General features: G+C 41.1%; 2 protein-coding genes and 1 long non-coding RNA gene across 6 annotated transcripts in view; 1 reads left to right on the plus strand and 2 right to left on the minus strand.

Moving 5' to 3' along the window:
* LOC142050502 (uncharacterized) lies at positions 1 to 2373 on the minus strand. Its single transcript, XR_012658047.1, has 2 exons — positions 1926 to 2373; positions 1 to 933 (listed from the first exon to the last, which is right to left on the minus strand). It is a non-coding gene; the product is annotated as an uncharacterized LOC142050502 (long non-coding RNA).
* On the plus strand, positions 1041 to 18769 carry AGXT2 (alanine--glyoxylate aminotransferase 2). 3 transcript variants are annotated; one of them, XM_075079170.1, is made up of 15 exons: positions 1071 to 1147; positions 1931 to 2283; positions 2577 to 2662; positions 3082 to 3266; positions 3561 to 3684; positions 4797 to 4891; positions 6018 to 6111; positions 7189 to 7282; positions 8354 to 8454; positions 9545 to 9637; positions 10444 to 10576; positions 11237 to 11325; positions 12868 to 13017; positions 13378 to 13476; positions 15734 to 18769. In XM_075079170.1, exons 3-15 carry the CDS (start codon positions 2627 to 2629, stop codon positions 15842 to 15844), a joined length of 1404 nt encoding a protein of 467 aa, XP_074935271.1. In that variant the 5' UTR covers positions 1071 to 1147; positions 1931 to 2283; positions 2577 to 2626; the 3' UTR covers positions 15845 to 18769. The 3 variants fall into 3 exon arrangements, with proteins under 3 accessions (XP_074935270.1, XP_074935271.1, XP_074935272.1); XM_075079169.1 differs by lacking the exon at positions 1931 to 2283 and having other exon boundaries at positions 1041 to 1147; XM_075079171.1 differs by lacking the exons at positions 1071 to 1147; positions 1931 to 2283; positions 2577 to 2662 and adding an exon at positions 2335 to 2542.
* Positions 16542 to 21011, minus strand: part of DNAJC21 (DnaJ heat shock protein family (Hsp40) member C21) — a 15507-nt gene continuing 11037 nt past the window's right edge. The window contains exons 10-12 of one of the 2 annotated variants that reach the window (XM_075079168.1): positions 19790 to 19980; positions 19323 to 19395; positions 16542 to 18597 (exon numbers count right to left, since the gene is read on the minus strand). In XM_075079168.1, the coding sequence (XP_074935269.1) occupies positions 18433 to 18597; positions 19323 to 19395; positions 19790 to 19980 (429 nt within the window). In that variant the 3' untranslated portion in view covers positions 16542 to 18432. Of the gene's footprint in view, positions 18598 to 19322; positions 19399 to 19789; positions 19981 to 21011 lie in introns of both variants that reach the window. The other variant, XM_075079166.1, reaches the window with a different exon arrangement.

The raw sequence follows: 21011 nt of genomic DNA on the forward strand, positions 1-21011 counted from the left end.
TGGTGTTCACATTTCAATTTAATAAAAGTTCTTGAATAAAATTCACAAAATCTCGCTTTCTTCATGGAATGTAACAAATCCACCATACAACATATAAAAAGGAAAAGCCAGACATCCAGCACAGTCTGTAGGATAGGTTCCCACTGTTCTGCATGTAGAAGGACCCATGACAGACGTGTTTAACCCTCTTTGCATGCACTGAGCAACTAAAACAGTTAACACAGATGGCTCATGCACCACATCACAACTTTTATACTCTGTGGCTATTTTTGTTGGTGAAAATTGTCTTTATCACTGAAATTCAGGGATTTCAAACTAGTAAAGTTTGAGAAAGGTTGAGCGTTTGGGAGTCCTAAGGTATGTAAGCACTGCCCTGGTTAGTGGAAGGTACAAATCTATGACCTGTTGCAGCAAGATCAGGCAGTTTTCCTGCAAAACTGGAGCTGCACCACATGGTAGGTGAAGGAAGTAGTCAGCCTCCTGCCTTAGGAACAGCCAGGATCACCAACGTCGTTGTGAAATACCTTTCACTGGCAATTGTGCCAGGTTACAGTGTATGACAATTACCACTAAGCAACACCATCAAAAATCATACTACTTTTAGTATTACGAGGAACTGGAAGGTAATGGAGGAAAGCAACAGAGAGCTTCCTGCTTTTCCCATGCTTGTAGGCAGTGCTACGTTGTACTCTTCACCGATGAAGCAAAAAAATAGGAAGAAATGGCTGGTCGATTATCCCTCTAACATCTTCCACTTTCTCCTTATCACTGGGCTGCATTTAAAGAGAACACCTCCTTCTGCCTTTCTTCCTGATGTGGCGGTTTCGCTGGTCTGTCCCACGCCCGCGGATGCCTCGGCTGAGCACAGCCTGCCCCGGCCAGCCCTGGGAGCCCTCTGAAGGGTGGCCAGCGCTCCCCCGAATTACCGCTGCTCTGTAAGGACAAAACACACACCCTCACGACCACTTCTTCAACTAACGCACAGAAAACCACTCTAGGTGGGACAGACTTAGGCACGGTGTGCCTCGACAGCCCCTCACGGCCGCTCCCGTGGGCGGGGCGAGGGGCGGCTTCGCGCCACCTCCCCCCGGCGCTGCCCCGACACCAGCCGAGATGGCGGGGGGGCTCAGCCGCCGGCTCGGGAGCGGTAAGGCGCCGTGAGGGGAGGTGGCTCGGCTCTGCCGCGGCCTGAACGGAGCGGCCTTCCGAGTCCCGACGGGACGGGGGCAGCCCGGGGCGGGCACTCCCGCCCCGGGGCCGTGAGGGGCTGAGGTGTCTCGTCCCGCCGCGGGGGCTCGCTTCGGCGGGCTCTGCTGAGGCAGCTGCTGTGCGCCGAGCCCGGGGCCCCGCAGGCCTGGGATGGCCGCCTTGGAGGGGGAGGGGGAGGCCGGGGGGGGGGGGGGGGGGGGGGGCAGCCTGTCCCCCCACAGCCCGCGCCATGGGGACTGTTGGTTGCAGCGTTACGTTTGTACGCGGCGAGGGAAGAAGCGCTCTCAGAGTCGCTGTAGATCCCCTCGAAAGAGGTCCGGGGCAGAACTCCCCCAACTTCGAGTTTTTAATTAATATTTTTTGAATCTCGGCTCTTGTAGATGATGACTTCGTTAGTGCTCGTAAGTGGTTGTAAGGGAAGTGACAGTGTAGTTTATTTCAGGAGACTATTCTCTGTTCATTTACATTTTAATGTGTTTTGGCTGTTTAAAACCTTAGACACTTAAAAATAAATGTGTCGTTCTTAGCAGATAACATTAGGGATGTGGAAAGAGAATGTATTTAAATGATAACTTTTTCTGATAACTGCTGAATTACACCTCCAGTAAGCAAGGTGCGATGTTTTGTGGGTGTCGGGAGGAGAACAGAAGGTGCAGGGAGAGTTGTCGGGGCCCTGCGCAGCCTCACCTGGGGCCTCTGCCCATGCCATGTCTCACCTCAGCCCTGAGCCTTCAGTCCCTGCCGCCGCCGTGCCATGGGTATCGCCCCGCCGCCAGTCCAGCCTCTGGCCCTGCCTCCTGGACGGACCTTGGACCGATGTAGCCTTGTCTCTAACCCTGTCTCTGGCCTCATCTGTGGCTGCTCCTGGCTGGGCTCCCTGGTGGACCCTGGACCCGATTCATCTCCTCCACCCATGTGGGGCATTGTCAGTGCACTCTGCCTTGCCCGCCTTGTTCGGGTCTGTTGGGACTGTACCTCGGTCCCTGAGAGGGCCGCCTGTGCTGCGGTCACCCTGGGCTCCTGGCTCATGCCCTTGAAGAGGATTCCTGCTCTCGCAGTTCCAGATAAGAATTTGTATTAGAAACCGATTTTTTTTTTTGTGTCTTCTGTCAAAATAAAAGTCCATGTGAAACTGAAAGCTGAGTTTTAGCTGATAAGAGAGAAGGGTGCTTTTTTTGTTTTACATATATTTTGCCTTTACAAAGATATGCTACTTAATTACTTTTTCCCCCCAAGGAATTCTCTCAGACAAAAAAAAAAAACCCTTGCTTTGACCATAGCTTTGTAGTGTGTGAACAAGCTTCCTGACAAACTCTTTCAGATGTGTGCTTGGGTAAGTGTTTGATAATTCTCTTATTATCTTGTAGTTGCCTTTAGGCAGCAGAAATGGAAAAGCTCTGTCTCCACACAAGCAAAAATGCCTCCTTGTGATTTTGTACCTGAAAAATATGAAGTAAGTCATACATGTTACACCGAATTTAAGTGAGACTGCATTACTAGATCTGAGTGATAGGCTCATCTGCTGTAGCCAGTGTATTAAATATGATTATAAAATTTGCTTGTTTGGGCAAAACCCGATTATGTTACAACCAGGATATAACCTATAGATATACCTGTGTGACAATTCTATAACTTATGGCTAAATTGTTGACTTGAAAAACCTTAAGGAAGAGGTAAGTGCAGAACAGCAGTCTTATTTCAAAAACTGCATTTCAGAGGTTTGTAGAACCCTCTATGTTCCAGAATTTGTTAAAATCTTAGTTCTGTGAGTAACTGCGGTACAGCTGTGTAATCTGTGTGATCTACTACAGCTCCATTAGTATGGTTCTTTAGAAAGCATAAATGGATCCTGACTTTTTTTATTCCGCTCAGTCCTATCCATATGAACGTATGAAGAAGATCCGTGAACAAAATGTTTCTCCTTCACTGCGAATGTATTACAAGAAGCCCTTGCTGCTGCACCAAGGACATATGCAGTGGTTGTTTGATTATAAAGGACAAAGATACCTTGATCTCTTTGCTGGAATCGTCACTGTCAGTGTTGGTCACTGTCACCCGTAAGTTTGATTTATACTATAAAATCAGGAAGAGATAGCAATGTTGGTTTGGTTCTTTGTTAATCTGTGGCACTGTGATACTAAAACCAGAATATAATTCACTAAATGGTCGTGTATGTCTTATATTAAGGTCAATTTCCACTAAATTTTTAATAGTTCATTTTTCTATTTGTTTATCCCTCTGACAAATAGTACAGTGACTGCATTTTCAGAATTAGTTGCAGGTAGGTGTGTGCATGTATGTGTGCACACGTGTCCTGAATTGAGTCCCTTTGTCCCTTGTGCCAAATGCAGGAAGGTAACTATGGCTACCCAGAAACAGCTTGCTCGCCTGTGGCATACCACTAATATCTACATGCACCCGTCAATCCAAGAGTACGCTGAAAAGCTGACTTCTCTTCTTCCAGAACCACTTAAGGTACTTTGCCTCTGACAGGAGCAGAGGCTGGTGAAAGGGGTGTCTGTTTATAAGAAATATTTAGTATAAAAATATTTATTAAATAAATGAGATCCACAATACCTGTGGAGAAAACACCTGTACGGGGATGACAGACTGTCAGATAAATAGAGCATGATGACGGTCAAGGCCTTTTCTTTAGACTCAGATGCAGACAATCATAATATCCCAAACTCCTGTTCTGTTTGTTCTCTCCTTCCAGTTGTCACTGGGAAGGGGCATTGCCGGCTTGAAAATTAGTGAAGGAACCAAGATGTTGTTGACTATTCTTATACGTTGCCAGCCTTAATTTGCTTGATCCTAGTGAAAATTAGCACTGAAAAGTATTTGGTAGTACTTTGTGTAGTGAGCTTTACTGACATTTAAATTAAAAAAAATCACATAAATATCATCTTTCATATTCCCAGAAAGAGTACAAAAATTATTGTGTTTGCTTTCAGGTAAACTAAACTGGTCATAAAATGAAATTAGGTTAGTAGAAGAGTGTGAAGCTATCGCAATCTTAAAAAAAAATGAAATATGTAAGTTATCTGCATAGTTTAAGCAGTGGAGTATCTCAGTCACTTCTGAAAATTAACTTTAACAGTGGTGACACTAGAATTTGAGCTGTTTTCAAATATCAGAACTTCTATTCAGGATATCCCTGTAATTCTCATTTGCTCCTGATAAGCAAGCTCTGCTTACCTCTTCTATTCCACAGTTGTCTCTGTGTACATCACTCCTAGTAACTAACATGCAGGGACACCATACAGCCCTTTTTACCTATGTGAAGGTTATTTCTGTTCCGTCATGCTCACTTTGACCCAGACACTTTCATTTTTCTTTGAATCACTGTTTTATTTTAGGAAAACCTGAAGACTCCAACTCTTAAAGATTTTCTGCACTTCCCCTGGGTAGATCAGCTTGATCTCAGTTCTCATCTGTAGCATATGGGCAACACTGAGTTTATTATGGTGAAGTCACCTTGTGGTAGTGATAGGTTATAGTTCATAATCTTACTAAGTGAAGTGGTCTGATATGGAACAAGAAGGTGGTGGTTGTGCTCTGTACTGATCCTAAGCATTCTCCCATAGGTGGTTTATCTAACCAACAGTGGGTCAGAAGCCAACGATTTGGCTATGTTCATGGCAAGGCTATATACTCGGAACTTTGACATCATTTCTTTCAGGTAATGGTGATAGATCTTTACAAAACTCATTTGTGTTTGTGATCAGTCTCTATGCCTAAACCAGGAAATAGAGAACTCTTTAACCCCAGATCTGCTGAGGAGAATGCTATAAAATTATTTTATTTGACAAAGAGGAGTAAAACAGGAGTTGATGATTTGATACAGTATATTAAGACTAGTTTGCATACAAAACACAACTTGCAACTTTTGCTTTTGTTTCTTGGAAAAGGGTCTAGTCTCTGGTTCAGGGTGTGTGTTGGTTGATCTTCGTTCAGGGTCAGCAATTGCTACTTTCTTCCCTCATTCCACCCCTGCAGTGCCCCGCTGCGTGGCCATACAAAGGTACCTCTGGAACAGCAGTGCAGTGAACCACCGCAGGGAGCTGCTCTGGCTGAAAGCTAACCTGGCAGAAGGGCTTTTTGGTTTGTTTGTTTGTTTGTCTTGCGGCCTTATTCTTCTGCCAGATCTATGAACCATAGTTCACTGCACAGGTACACAAACAGCTCTTCTGGCTTAACGACAGTGGTGGTGCAGGGGTGAGTGCTATGTAAGCACCAGTTTAAGCAGTTCTCTTTACCGTGCATCCCAGGTGGCCTCAAGTATTAGGATAAAAGGCCTTGTTGTGAAGAGCTGTATTTTTCTGTTATTCTCTTCAGCAGAACATTGGGTACCCACCTAGCTTGTATATTCTTATTAATGAACTTTTGATTTATGTATAAAACTGGCAGCAAACCACCACATAGTTCAATGATTAGCAGCATCTGTTGGAGAGAGGAACAGTTCCCAAGATTCAAAGAACAGAGATATTTGCTCTTTAGGGCTCAGGTGCTACAGGAGAACTCACCAGGCACTGCCTGAATTGCTGTTGGTTCCAATCATCATTCTCTTGCAAACATTACCTCACAATTGTAACATTTGAAATTTCAGGAAACCAATGCAGATGGGCGGTCATGGATCTTCCAAAACCAGAGCGAAAAAGGGCAATAGGGATCTTCTTGTTTTAAGTGTAACAATGTATATTTCCCCCAGCAATTTGTAGCTCAGAAGCATGCCTTCTCAGAATTGGTATCACTACAGCTTCTTCTTGGAAATGAGTGATGTTCATGTGCTTTGTTTGTTTGCACAGAGGAGCGTACCACGGAGGCAGCCCTTACGCACTAGGATTGACATCTATTGGTCTTTATAAGCATGGTGTTGCCAACGGCTTTGGCTGTTCAACAGTGAGATTTTTACTTTTTTTTAAATAATCTGGGTAACTAACAGTTTATTTGAATATTTCAATAACTGGTATGTTTTCTATCCTCAGAGTACTTTATGGTCACTAACTAAACTGCAGTGTAGCTGTTCCTGCTGTGCAAGCACAAAAGCCAGAGTTCCCTTTTCTTCTCTGTTACTTATGCTAATTTGGAGTCGGGGCAGCCATAACATGAGTGGTCATCATTTACAATGCTTTAGTCGTGCTTTGTGCTTGCATGGAAGTCTATGTAACGTGCAAAATGATAATGCTCAGAACCACTTTTCTCAAGTTTGTTTTGGCAAATCTGTGCAAAGCTGCTTTCAGCTGGTCTGAAGTAGATCCTCCCCTGGAATGACAAAAACCTGTGTCCCTCATCTCAGTGGAACAGGAGACATAGTTGTTAAGGAGATCCACAGGAAATAAACGGCAATATGTTATCTCCCTGCCCTTGAGCAGGTGGGAATGACTTTCTGTCTGCTAGAAGTTGTCATTGTTTACTCTGAGCTGTAGTGGTGATAGCTCAACCACAGCGCTGGCTGTAGGAAGGCTCCTTTATAGCAGCCTCCCAACCTGGCTCAATAAATGAGTTGCCTGGAGTCATGAGGTGTTTCATTAGCAGTCAGGATGAGAAGGCTGGAGTTCCCAATTTCCAGCCTGTAATTACTCTACTAGATCTGGCTGCCTACCTGTATTTTGCAGATTTTTATCATACTTCGGATTACTAAAGTACTACCGGCCACTTTAAAAATGTTACTATTACACTTAGATAACCAAAACTGCTGACTAACTTAAAGGACAAAACAAAGGAAATCATCAGTTGAGTGACTATTGCTGGAATAGTCTAAACTTCTTGGATCCAAAACTCTGTTCTACCATTCCTCGAGGAGGAAGTTCAGTATTCTTGCACAAGTGTACTTCAGACGAGTTGCTTGAATTAGGTATGCCCTTTGACTGTAAGAGACTTTTTTTAGTTTTTTTCATTAGTCATCCCCAACTATGATCAAAACATCTCTTAGGAAGGTGTCATCAAATCTGTAGCTATTTCTCTTATCCTTGACAGACAATGTTACCAGATGTTTTTCGTGGTCCGTGGGGAGGCAGCTATTGTAGAGATTCTCCAGTGCAAACTGTTCGAAAATGCAGCTGTTTGGAAGGTTGGTCAATGACAAAAAGTATTTGGCTTTTAGATTTGAGAACACTAGAGGGTTGTGGAAATAGGTCATATTTACCTCCTCAAGAAAGGTAGATCACTGGTTAGGATTTGCAAGGGCAATGAAAGAAAGTATTGCAGAAAAGCTCAGGCACCTGCTTCCCACGGAGAAAAATTTTGGGCAGGCTGACACCTCGTGTTCTCAGATTTCTTCTTAAAATCCCAGCCTTTGTTTCCAGCATTTGTCACGATCAACTCTGGAAGGTGTGGAACTCAGTTTAGCGCTTCTGGAAGAACAGAAATGCGATTGGTGTTTTCTGTTGTTTCTGAAGTTTTGACAGCTCTCCAGCTTTTGTTTTGGAATAATATGAATAGAAAGGACAACCTGAAGCCAGTGATATGCAAAAAGTCTTATATGAGGCAAAACATTCCATACACATCACAGTGGGAAAGTTCCTCTACTGCTCCCCTGTTAATAGCAATTACAATAACCTTTTGCCACTGTTTCAACAGGCACTCTTTAGTATTTTTATTGACTAACATAACAAGATTTTCTTTTTAGCTCTGCCCTCCCTAGTGAATGGGGAGTGAATGCCCTCCCTAGTAAAACATTAGCTATACTAATTGTTCCGTTCTTTATTTCAGTGTAGACTGATATGAAGCTGTATTCTCCAGAATCCTCATACCTGCACTAACCTAACGATTCCTTATGTCTTATGCTGGTGTTATTAACCACTGAGAAAGTGTCTGCTTATTCCTTCTGCTGATGTAGGTGATCCACAAACTCTTTCTCTAACCTACAGCTTTGTATACAGATTTGTATAGTGTGCAACATCTTATCGTCTGGCAGCTTTGCCTTGCTGTTTTGGAGTTGGCATTTCTTAGAGTATAAATGGTTTAAGAAAAAACAAGGGACTCTCCTCTTTAATGTTTAGCCTTTTATTGTGTATTTGAGAGGTGATACTTACCATGCAGTCAGATAATACTTGTTGCTTAGATGTGTAATTTCATGCTTTGAAGCTAGTTTTGTGTCATTTTAAGGAAAATTCCTTTAAACTATTTCCCCTGTAAACAGGTGTATGTCATGCAAATGACCAGTACATTGAACAGTTCAAAGATACTCTGAATACCTCGGTGCCAAAGGCATTAGCTGGATTTATCGCTGAACCAATTCAAGTAAGTAGCTTGCCATTTCTCAGGTGTAATAGCATAAATAGTGTGAAACACCCAAACCTGATATTCTTTAGCTACATCCTAAACATAGATTTCTTCTGATTTTTATTATTTTTAATGCCTTAAACACCTTAAATATTTAAAAGAATGGATGCAATGTCTTAAAATTTCAGCTTTTTTCACCGATTCAATGGAGCTGGAATTTTGCTCATGAAGAAATATGATTAAACATACACACTTCTTCTGTATTTAAATAAGGAGTATGGAGCATGCCATTGTTCAGTTTCTAATATCTCCTTCCAAACTGCATGTTGCTTTTCTCTTTACTATTTCTGTAAACTTTAACGTAATCCCTCTTCCACTTCTTCCCGGCCACATTGTCCACTACATTTTTAGCAGCTGGCCAGCAAGTGGTGGCCACAAGATTCATTCTCTTGATGCTTCACCCAAGTTTCAGAACTGCTGTATATGTGGTTCTTAAATAGGAAGAATGGAGAATATAGTCTGGGAACAGTAGAGGGAAGAAAAAATACGTGCGAATTTGTGACTACAGAGGAAACTGGAGCTGTCCTCCTCTGATGCTGTTTTCTAAGCCTTTATATGCTTTAGTCTTAAGAAGCTGTTGCAGTTCAGGCGCAGAGTGGAATTTGTGACTCAAATGAAAAATGGCAAGGTGAACAGAAATTGAGAAACAGGTTTTTTAAACAAATTAACCAAAGAAAGGACACGAATTCTTTGGTTAACTTTGTCATTGAACATAGTTTCTGGGTTTCTCAGTGTTTAGGCTTTCAAGGTACTTATTTTGGCAGTTTATCTTTAATCGATCCTTACGCTGATACAGTTTACAGTATGGCATCATAAACGTTTACACCAGCACAACTAATGGAAGAGCAAACTGCCCTTGGAATGGGAGTGGGTGACCTGAGCAGGAACTTTCTGGAGCAGTTTCATTGCTGAAGCCAGAAACTTGAGACAATTGTCTTGCTATTCCCTGAGGGTTGCTGGCATTTTTTTCTTATTGTAGGAGAGTCATACAGTGGAACTCCTGTTTCCTTGTCTGTTCCTGAAGACATTGTCTGTTTTGTCTTGGCAGGGTGTTAATGGAGCTGTTCAGTACCCAAGAAGTTTCTTAAAGGAAGCTTATCGGCTAGTACGGGAAAGAGGGGGCGTTTGCATTTCAGATGAAGTGAGTTTTTTTTGTTTGTTTTTGGTTTTTTTTACAAAAAAGCTCTGGAGTTTGGGGTACCTCTGAAAGAGTCTTAAAGGAGTCCAAGTGAACACAAGCTGGAAGCCTGGAAATAATCTAAATGAAATGCTATATATTTTGTAGCTTAAATTTAACACACTGCATATTTCCCTCCCATTTTTTACTGTCTTTATTCCGCTATGTGGTATTCTGATTTTAGACACAGGTAATGTTTGTAGGAGACTTCAGTCCTTACCTTTTGAGAGCAGTACGTTTTTGCAAATAAGCAGCTAATAAATGCCAGATCTTTTGGCAGTGTTTTGGCATAGATAAACTCTAGAAGGCAATACCTTCATCACTGTACCTCTGCAAATACATTTTATAAATAGAATTTGCTTAGCTAAAGCTATTTTGGAATAGTGGCAAATGCTTCAGAGTGATGTTGATACATATATTGAGCATTCCCGTAGTTGAAATCAGCAGTCATGGGCTGCAGTTTTGAAATGCAATAACCAGCTGTATTTCCTCTCCATTTTGAAATGGAAGCTGCAGCTTATTTGTGCATCTCACCATGCCTAAGATGTGGTGACATGTTCTCTCTTGTATATACAAAAGAAAAACGCAGTTATTGTAATAATAATAATAATAATATTTTGTGCAAAGCCATATGAATAAGGATCCTAATACAAATTGACTCCAGATGTAGTTGCAGTTTAATGCAAATCCGTAACAGTAGACAAGAAAAAAAAACATATTGTACAACGTGGGAAGGTGATGGGGATTTCTCTCGATTTTTCTTTTGAAAGGTACAGACAGGATTTGGACGGACAGGCAGCCATTTCTGGGGATTTCAAACACATGATATAGTCCCGGACATTGTTACTTTGGCAAAAGGAATTGGTAATGGCTTTCCAATGGCAGCTGTTGTTACAACAAAAGGTATGTGTTCTGTTCTGCTAAGGATTAAATAGAAGAATTGCAAAATACACTCTACAATAACTACTTACTGGAGAGAAGTGTGTTTAAGCAGCTGAGCTTTATTAATAATCTTTGTCTCAAATCTTTGGACAAATTAATTGGATTCTTATTACTCACTTGTTTTACCAAGTTCTGTGCTATACCAGTGTAAAGCTTTATTTAAAAGGGGTTAGTTGTATAACTGAAGCAGGGATGTTCTTGTAAGTCAGTGGTGGAGCTGGTTGTAGATCCTGGAAATCCTCACTGAATTCACCAGTTTACTGATCAATGTACTCTGAGTACCTAAGGCAGCATGTTAGCCAGCTGCTTGATTCACACGAATGACTGGCTGAATCTAGTGAAGAAAATTTGTAGATGTCAGTTTAAGGGGACAACGGACAGCATATGTTAAAAGTGTGACTTCTTTTAAAAAGTGTTTTTCACATCTGCTAGACACTATAGTTTTGGGAAATGTTTTGCACGGACTACTTGGTGGAAAAAGTTACATCTTCTTATTTTTTTGTCTCCAGTAGAATCAGTGCTGAAGCACAGCAGATTTAACAGCTAAGTTAAAGCAGATAAGTACTGTTACCAAACATAATGCAACAGTTAGAGTAATCAATGTTGTTCTTTTTCTTTTAGAGATTGCAAGTTCCTTGGCTCAAAACCTTCATTTTAACACATTTGGAGGAAGCCCTTTGGCTTGCGTAGTTGGAGCTGCAGTTCTTGATGTAGGGAGAATGTTTTATAAATTTACATATTCCACACTCTTTCATGTAGCAAAAGAAGAAAAAAATTTATGTTTATTCTAACTATAAAGTTATATGTGGGCAATTTTTTAAGTAACTGTATGAAATGCATAAACATACACACGTATTAAGCATACATGGCCAGTGTGCCCTATGTGTAGGAAAAAACAGATTCCTGGTTAGTTCCATTGCAAAATTTTCATCCCTCTAGTAAGACTGAGTCCTCTAATTATGTTTTCAGAATCATCTGTCTCTGTCTCCTTTACGTTCTTTACCTTGTTGATAAAAATGTAGGAAAGCTTTTTCTCAAAAGCCTTAGCTAAGTCTTTCATAGGACCACACAAATGTTCAGCTAAAGCAAATTTATTCTCTAGCACACACGCTTAACAAAATTGTTTTAACTCCTCAGCTTTTACCTTATGCCTAAAAAGCCTTAATGACCAGAAAGTTTAAAATGTTTAAGGTCAGAACTCCTTTTGGGGGGGGGGGGGGCGGGGGGTGAGGGGGGCAATCCCTCATGAAAAAACAATAGGAACATTTGCATTTGTTCATTTATTATCCCGCAAAAAAGCAGTCACTGGGCAACAGGTCACTATTTAATTTGTCTTGAACACGTACAGACCATTTTTCCTCTAATCTCACCTCATTACAGCACTGTTTCTAGTCATGTTGTTTTCGTGAGTATTTTGGGTTTTTTAAAGCGTTTTTATGTATATGATCAGCCATCTTATAAAATAATGTTGAAAAAACAGTTTACAAAGAAGAAAGTCTGAACCCATGTTTAGGGTTTCTTTTGGCTCTGGGGTAACTTGGAGCATGGATCTGAAGTAAGTGCTAAGAGGTTGTAAAAGTCAGGAAGAATAAAATGGAGTTGAAATAAAAGAAAAAAAGAGGAAAAAAAAAAGGAGAAGCACCCACTTCAACTTCTGTCATTGTATTTTTTGGTTTTGCATGTGAGTTTGCTTAATGCAAATATTAAGTTCATAAAACAGTTTGTGCATGTCTGTGCTGATAGCTGGCTGCATGTCAGAACTTCTCAATTAAGGAGAGCAGAGTAAAGAACAAAAAAGATTGTCATTAGAAATCATGATGTTGATGAATCTAACTAAAACAAGTTGTTTCCTAAAAGGTTGCCTAGTACACCTAGGTATGCCTTGTCAAATTATACTCTTCTCATGATACCGGAGAAAGAATTAAAATACTTCTGGTAGGGTTTTGAAAATAATCCGGCTGGCCAGGAATTTTTCAGTTATGATTACATGTAAGCATGAACTACTGGATTATGCTTATGGAATAATAAGTAAAATGTGAAAAATGACACAGCAACATCAAAATACTATGTTCATTTGTAATCTGATGCCACTAGAGGATTGTAAGAGAAGAAAAATACAAGGACTGTAGTAGTGAAGGGACATAGTCTGCAAGGAAGTGAGATAAACATAAACTTGTTATCAAGCTACAAGGGGATTAACTGACTGTATTGGAAGCTTTATGTGCAAAACTGTTGTATATAATTTTAACTAGGCTATTGAAGAAGATGGTCTACAAAAAAACAGTGAGGATGTGGGAACATACATGCTACTGGAGTTGGCTAAACTGCGGGATAAATTCGAGATTGTTGGAGATGTCCGTGGCAAGGGACTTATGATTGGAGTAGAAATGGTAACAGATAAGGTTAGTCATTTACTTTATTCCTTTCAATTTACAGTGTCATTGAAAGTTTTGTCACATTTCAGTTGAAAGAAGAGGAAGATTTTCTATTCAAAAACAGCTAGTGAAGTGAGAAATCATTCCTCTGGCTAAAAATGAGCCAGAACATTCCAGCATTTCAAATATTTCACAAGCTTTGAGTAAACAGTGAAGCGACTTGTGTACCTTAATGGCATAAACTCATCTTAGAAAGCAGATAATTTATGAATCTAATGTTTTCAGTCAGAGATGGGAGTGGCATTTATTGGAGAGACTGGAATATACATCTTTTTCATAGAACTAATTTAGAATATCTAAATGAAGTTTAATGTTCACTTTCCTTAGGACAGTCGCCACCCTCTTCCAGCTGAAGAAATCAATCAGATCTGGGAAGACTGTAAAGACATGGGGGTTTTGATTGGCAGAGGAGGACTTTACAGTCAGGTACTGAACCTCTGGTTATATAAAATCTTATTTTCTACCCTCGTGAACTACACTGCATTTCCCTCAAGCTAAATTAACTTTAGTTTTGCAAATAAACTAGAAAGTGCATACTTCTAGGAACCAGCTCTGTTTAATTTTACATAATTTACAAGTTGGGCAGAAGCTGTTTGTTTCTTTTCAAGTATTCTGAACTAGCTCCAAGCTTGCAATTTTCCTTTAGAGGGGCAACCTCCCCTAGAAAAGCGATGTACTGTAATGTGTGTAAATTAGAAGAAATCGGTAATATTCAGGTCTGCTAAGTCTTTGCTACTGTTCAGGTTATCGCTTGACCTGTCGGCACAGACCAAGTTTGGCTTTGCTAGTTCTTTCTTTCTGGAGAGCTGGTAGGTAGCATTCCACCTGGATGGTGGTAACAACAATAATAGTCAATAGCAAGTTTAGCAGTGTAGCACAAAAGTGAAAATTGCATGTGAACGGGCATCAGGCCCCACCAGCTGTACCCAGGGCACTACGTCACCAGCTTCTTACCGCATACGAGTTAATAGTGGGGAACTGCCTCAGGGCTGGTGAGGTGAGTGAAGCCCTCTGACACAGAGGAAGCAGCTTCTGTATGAGATACATCATGGTTTAGCCCCAGTCAGCAACTCAGCACCACACAGCCACTCGCTCACTCCCCCCATCCCACTGGGGTGGGGGAGAGAATGGGAAGGGCAAAAATAAGAAAAACTCATGGGTGGAAATAAGAGCATTTTTAATTATTAAAATAAAACAGTAACAGTAATAATAATATAATGAAAAGGAAAATAACAGGGGGTGGGGGGCAAAACCTTGGGAGAGGGGGAAAAAACAACCAAACAAGTGATGCAACCTCTCACTGACTGATGCTGCTGGATCTGAGCCGTGATTGCTGCCCCCCAAGCCAACTCCCCCCAGTTAATATACTGGACATGGTAATGACATGTTAATATACGTGACATGGTAGTGACATGTTAATATACGGGACATGGTAGTGACATGTTAATATACGGGACATGGTAGTGACATGTTAATATACGGGACATGGTAGTGACATGTTAATATACGGGACATGGTAGTGACATGTTAATATACGGGACATGGTAGTGACAGCACATGGTATGGAATATCCTTTTGGCCAGTTTGGAGCAGCTGTCCTGGCTGTGCCACCTCCCGGCTTCTTGTGCACCCAGCAGAGCATGAGAGGCTGGAAAAGTTCTTGACTAGTATGAGCACTCTCTAGCAACAACTAAAACATCAGCATGTTTCAACATTATTCAACTAAGTCCAAAACACAGCACTGTACAAGCTACAATGAAGAAAATTAACTCTATCCCAGCCAAAACCATGACAGATAGATAAAGGATGGCTAAAATAAATAGTATGCGGCATCTGTCACCTCAGTTCTTCCACAAGTCACAGACTAACAGCCTGCAGCTTAGAGTGTAAAAAAATGTGATTCTGTCTCACGAGAGTGCTGTTTATCTGTGAGTTTATCTGTTTATATGTTGGGTGCTGTGGGTGGGAAAGACCATTATTCCACTCTTGTTGCATAAAGTCCTGGGATGAAATGACAGAAAAATTTAAAGTTTAAGATTGTTATGGACATTAAATACTCTTGGAGTCATTATAATACAGAGCAAACAGCTGGATTTAAGAATCTAAGTTCTTGACAAGTTAAACTGTGCATATACCCTCTCCTGATCAACATGCATGCAAACTACAGCACCCTAACTGAAAGTTAGCATTTAGTGATTCTTTGATAATACATTCTCTTAGAAGCCTTAAAAAAAGCCTGCAACAGCAACTCAGCTGACATGATACGAGAGGCTGCCACTCCCAATAGTAATTAATTTTCCCTGTGGCAAAGCTGCCGGAACAGAAAATACACTCAGATCTCTGTTCTTTCTTAGTACAAACCCATCTAAGGTTTTGTACGAGCTGTCTGGAATAACAGAGCTGTAGATATTATCTGCTCTGGTCAGGTCTCTTTTGGACGCAGTTGCTTTGTTGCTAGAGTGGAGTGGGGAGTTGGACGCAGTCAAGTCCAAAATTGCCCCACTTAAGGGTGCATTTATCAGAAGCCTCAGTTCTTGCTCTGATCTTCTCCTATAATATTCTTTTCCACACTTTTGGATAAATCATTCTGGGCAGAAGGTGAGTGCTGACCTAGATGGGCTGCTAGAAACTCTATTCTTTCCATACGATTTCAAAGATTGGTTTTTTCTTTCTCTCTTCTCAGACATTTAGGATTAAACCTCCTATGTGCATTACTAAAAAGGATGTCGACTTTGCTGTGGAAGTATTTCATTCTGCTTTACAGAGACACATGGAAAGAGCAGCTGCAAAATAAGTTGATTTGTTCCCTTACATTAGATACACACAGAACCCCTCCTACTTGCCACCCAGACTCTGCACTAATTACACTGGGTAAGAAAATCAGAGGCTGAAGATGAAATACTTGTTCAGTATCATAAAAGCAATCTGACAGATCCAGTGTCTAATAAGGAATATGCTCTAATCTGTTTTGTAGACATACAGTTCAGTTCTCCCGTGGTGTTGTGTATTAGCTGCACACTTATTCTAGCATTAGCATAAATACACCCTGACTGGATTAATGTCTGTCTGCATCTTCATCTGATACCCAATTCATCTTTCATCTATGAACATCATAACAAAATTGGTAATTTTTAGAAACAGGGTAGCAAATTAATAAAGTTGTTTTGGGGAAGTACATACTGTGTGGAGTTTGTAGCATCCGTAGTCCCCTTGGGGGTGGTTCCGGCACTGCCATGGAGTGCCTCCTGCTGCTCCGGCTGTGTCCCTTTGTACCACAGCATTGACAGATGGGTCTTAAATATGTTTTCACAGAAGCACCACATGCTCCTGAATGGCTGAGCGATGGTGTGCTGTGGGTCTGGTGCAGAGCTGGCTGGGACCAATGATCCCTGACTGCCTTCCACAGCAGTCACCATGGCTGCAGCCCCACCCCTGCTACCAAACCTTGCCATTTATACACAAAACATACGAACATTTGTAAAACACACAAGTGATAAAACCAAATACTTTATTTAAATAAGAAAAAAAATTAAGCCAAGAAGTAATACTGCAGGGTTAAGTCTGTGAGATTTCACTTGCATAAGCCTAGTTAATCTCTGGCTGAGAAGGACCCTGAGCAGAACATAACTGGAGGTTTTGAACAGAGTTAAAACCCTTTCTCCTTATTAGAAGGATATACTGTAATTAAAGCATGAAAAAAACTGTGCCCACAGAGTTGAAAAGTTTCTGACTAGAGTAATTATTTTTATCATGGAGCTCTAATACAGTCATCATTCTCCCCAAAATGTGCTTTTTCTTTTCCTCCTGCTGCTTTTGGGATTGCATGGCTCACCTATTAGTCACAGAGTGGTAGGGGTTGGAAGAGACCTCTGGAGATAATCTCATCCAACCCCCCTGCTTGAGCAGGCACACACAGAGCAGGGGCACAGGACCGCGTCCAGGTGGGGTTTGAATGTCTCCAGGGAAGGGACTGCACAGCCTCCCTGGGCAGCCTGTGCCACTGCTCTGGCACCCGCACAGGAATGGAGCTTCTTCTCGTGTTTAACTGGAACTTCCTGTGTTCCAACTGGTGCCCACTGCCCCTTGGCCTGTTGTTGGGCACCACTGAGAAGGGTCCAGTCCCATTGTCCTGACACCCTCCTTTCAGGTATTTATAAGCATTGATAAGATCCCCCTCAGTCTTCTCATTTAGCAAAGATGCAAACTCTAGCTGGTGAAATAAGATGCCATGTTTCTTTGTTACATAGTAAGTTTTTTAGATGGTTTAGTTCATTACCTCCTTCAGTTTCCAACAGCCTGCAAGAACTGTACATTTGTCATTTTACTTTCATTCTAATTTTAACATTTGAAAAAATTCCTTGACCCAGTAAAGGTACTGTGTCAACTTGTCACACAAAACAGCAGGGTGCTTTCATTCCTCCACGAGTTGAAACTTTATAGAGGAACCTAGGGAACACAGTATCAGTGCTTCTGGAAAATTATACTCTAGGGGTCTCCTAAACAAAAAAACTACAGCCCTTGCTGAGCACTGCCTTCTCCAGCTACATTGACAATTCCTGTGTAGAATCCACTTGCACTCCAAAATTAGGTATTTTTAAAACTTTTGGAAGTTTTTAAAACTTATTTTTTTAAGTGGTACTCAAGATCAGGTAGATTATGCATTCAAACAGAGGTGCAATACCAATTCCCACAATGCTTTTCATTAAAAATCAGAAGAAATTATGTCACTCATTTATTTCTCCCTTCACTTATTTCAGCAAGGCTTTTCCACAGCACTTTTGTCCAACATCTGGCATGCAGGTAGATGTACAAAACTAACAGGAATTGTCAAAACTGATTAACCAGCTTTGTCATTTTACTCTTTCCCTTCTGTCTCCTATTTAATGTAATTAATTACTTTGAAACGGCCCTTGGGGACGGCAGAAAAGCCTGTGTTTTCCATGTCTTAGTGATTACTCATCTTTGATAGACTATCAAAGCAGCACAGGTCCCTCTACTGGCTACACTCACACTGAGCCAAGCCCTCTCAAAAGCAAAGTAGCAACACAAGTTTCAAAATAATAAATTATCTCCTCTGTGTAGGTACTATATCCATGCAAGTTTCAACAGGAATGCAAGGTGAGTAGCTTTGAATTACTATTTCCCCACCCGTAACGTCAAAGCTGTGGAGATGGTATGTCAAATCCAGTCATTAAAGAAAGGCTGATAAAACCAAAACAAAGCACAGGTCCGTTCACAAGATAATTTTCCTTTTGTTGCATCTTTTTTCCCAAAATTAGGACTTGCCTTCTCTGTTTAACTCCAAACACAGGGAGTGTGTACCTTTCAGTTTTGGGAAGGTTTTCAACGTACGCTTCTGAAGACTGTCACCATAACAAAGTTCTATCTGTTTTTACGTTTCTCTCTTTTGCTTCTGGTGTTCACAGCTCCATTTACAACTGGTGCTTGTGTTGCTTTTGCATGTCCTGTGGCTTTTAGGTGTTCAAACAGTTTATTCCGGGATGGAAACACACAGTTGCAGGTTACACAGTGGATGGGAACTTCATTCTGCAATGAGGGAAAACCCAAAATGCTTCACATTCATATGGAATATGTAATAAATGTAATCCACTGACTTGTTGCATGCAGTTTCTCTTAGGCAATGAAATGTAAATAAGCTGTTTGTTTCTATCACAGATATTCCATTATTGATTAAAATTTCAAGATGTTGTCTTTCTGATTTTTATGTATCTATATATATAAAATTGTTAAAGAGTACCAAGTAGGACCAAGGACAAGAACAGAAGCCTTGCAAATCTAATTCAAGATAAAGAATACTTTTGATCTCACCTGAATAAGAAAGGCTATACACTTGCTACTTCAGGTTCTGAGATTTAGTGAATTTAATGTGTCTTCACTGTAGTTATTATAAGATTTTGCTCTTTCTGGGAAGCATCAATATTGGGAAAGATACAAATGGTACTGCCTGTCACCTGCTTGACAACAGCAGCTGTCTTCAGGTGTTTGATTTATTTGGTTTGAACTGCCTTAGATAGAGAGCTTTAGCAACTCTCTTAGAACTGAAATTTAGTCCTGCTCTTCTCTGCAAGGACAAGAGCTGATGTTCCAGTCTCCTAGCTTATAATAAAATCACAGGGACAGAAATACCTGCATTGTAAAAAAATACGCAGAAAACCGGAACAGAATTTGTGGACTAGAGGTGATCAAACCACCAACCAGCTTTTTAATAACATGACCACCAGCTTTTAAATAGCATAACTAATTTGACTTACCGTTGTTGGCTGCTCTGAAGATGCCTTAGCAGACTTTTTTGCCTCCTTGGCTTTTTTCCCTTTAGGCTTAGTACTGCTGATAAACAAAGAGAAACCAAGATCAGGGCACAGGAACATAGAACATTTAAGAGCTTCCAATGGCTTTCAATCATCAATCTCTGCTGCTTCCCCCTGTTCTTCCTTCACACAACACAAATGCTTCCAGCAATAAAATAAAGCAATTTAATTTATACAATCAACTGTTGATCTTAAGATTCAGCTAGATGACAAATCTGCCATTGGTATGTGATGTGGCAGGGATCTGCAAACACCATCTCCAAAGCAGATCCTAACTCTCCTTGTTTGTATCGTATTTATTCAGCTCTGATTTGGTAGAGTAGCCCCCACTCCACACTAGTGAGTAAATCTAGGTGTGTGTGACAGTATCAGACATGACACAGTAACTGCAACATTGCACGTTAGCGCACCTTTTTGCTTCAGTTTTTGCTTCATCCACTTGGCCAACATCTTCTGTATTGCTTGTGTCCTCTGACACAGCAGATCTTTGGCCCTCATTCACCAGCTCCTCTGCTGAGCCACTGTCCTTGTCCACACAGGGCACCTCCTTTTGTTCAACTGTTTCTTCATCAGCACTTTTATCAAAAGAGTCCTCATAAGTCTGTCCAAACAGAAGAAATGCAAGTTAACTACTTTAAGTTCATTAGTGATTACCGTATTATACATCATTTACCTCCTATCTGGGTGGGTGGGGAGAACACAAAGCCATGGACCCTCTTAATGTGTGTTTTCAGTGAGATTGTAACAGGTAAAACCTTAGTTCTGTTTTCAAAGTTGAAGATACCTATGATGAAGGGAAGAAACACCAATAAAACAGCATCTAAAACTATAGAACAGGAGAACGAAGGTAGTTTTTATTACACAGAGGCCTCATTCTGTTCTGGCTACCATGTAACATTTTGAGATAGTGGATTTGCTTATAACTTTGCAAAACATCACTTATTTTAAGTTTTCTGTGCCAAACACCTGCATTAGGACACTAAAGGCAAAACAACTGAGCTGACTGAAGCCACATAGACACACTGTATTTTCCCCCCCTAACATTAGAAACGCTGGCAGCCTTTCCCATGTACCACAAGACAGAGTAGGCTCAATACACGCAGTCTGGCTAAAGATCAACTCCTGAGCACATCTGAGGCAAAACAGCTCTGCTCCCAGAAGCTGAATAGTGAATTTGACCTGACACTACATTAATGCAACTCCATCACCTCTAGTATCTTTTGCAGAGTCTCAGCTACCTGAAAAACCTTGGCTAATCTACCTACCTTCAGGAAAAGAAAACAAAAACCATAGCATTTCCTTGCACTCTGTAAAGCTTGGTAGAGGATGGAGGTTGTGTTTCCAAAGAATCCCTCTGCACAAGACTCCAGCTCAATCCATGCAAGAGTGGCACCTACTGCCTGGACTGCAGAAGACCTCATGACCAAACTGCTGGGAGAGAGACACAGTGCCTATATGCAACCTACAGAGTGAGAACAAGACCTGAATTCAAACTGAGGAGGCAAGAGCTGAACTGGAGCCTGATGGCCTGCATGGAAACAAGAAAGTCAAGCCAACGCTGACTTGGACTATGCAATAGCAGCCAAGGAGAAGCAAGAAAAATTCTGAACTCTCAGGGAAGATTCTTGAGGA

This window comes from Phalacrocorax aristotelis, chromosome Z, assembly GCF_949628215.1.
Source record: "Phalacrocorax aristotelis chromosome Z, bGulAri2.1, whole genome shotgun sequence".
Taxonomy (NCBI): Eukaryota; Metazoa; Chordata; class Aves; order Suliformes; family Phalacrocoracidae; genus Phalacrocorax; species Phalacrocorax aristotelis.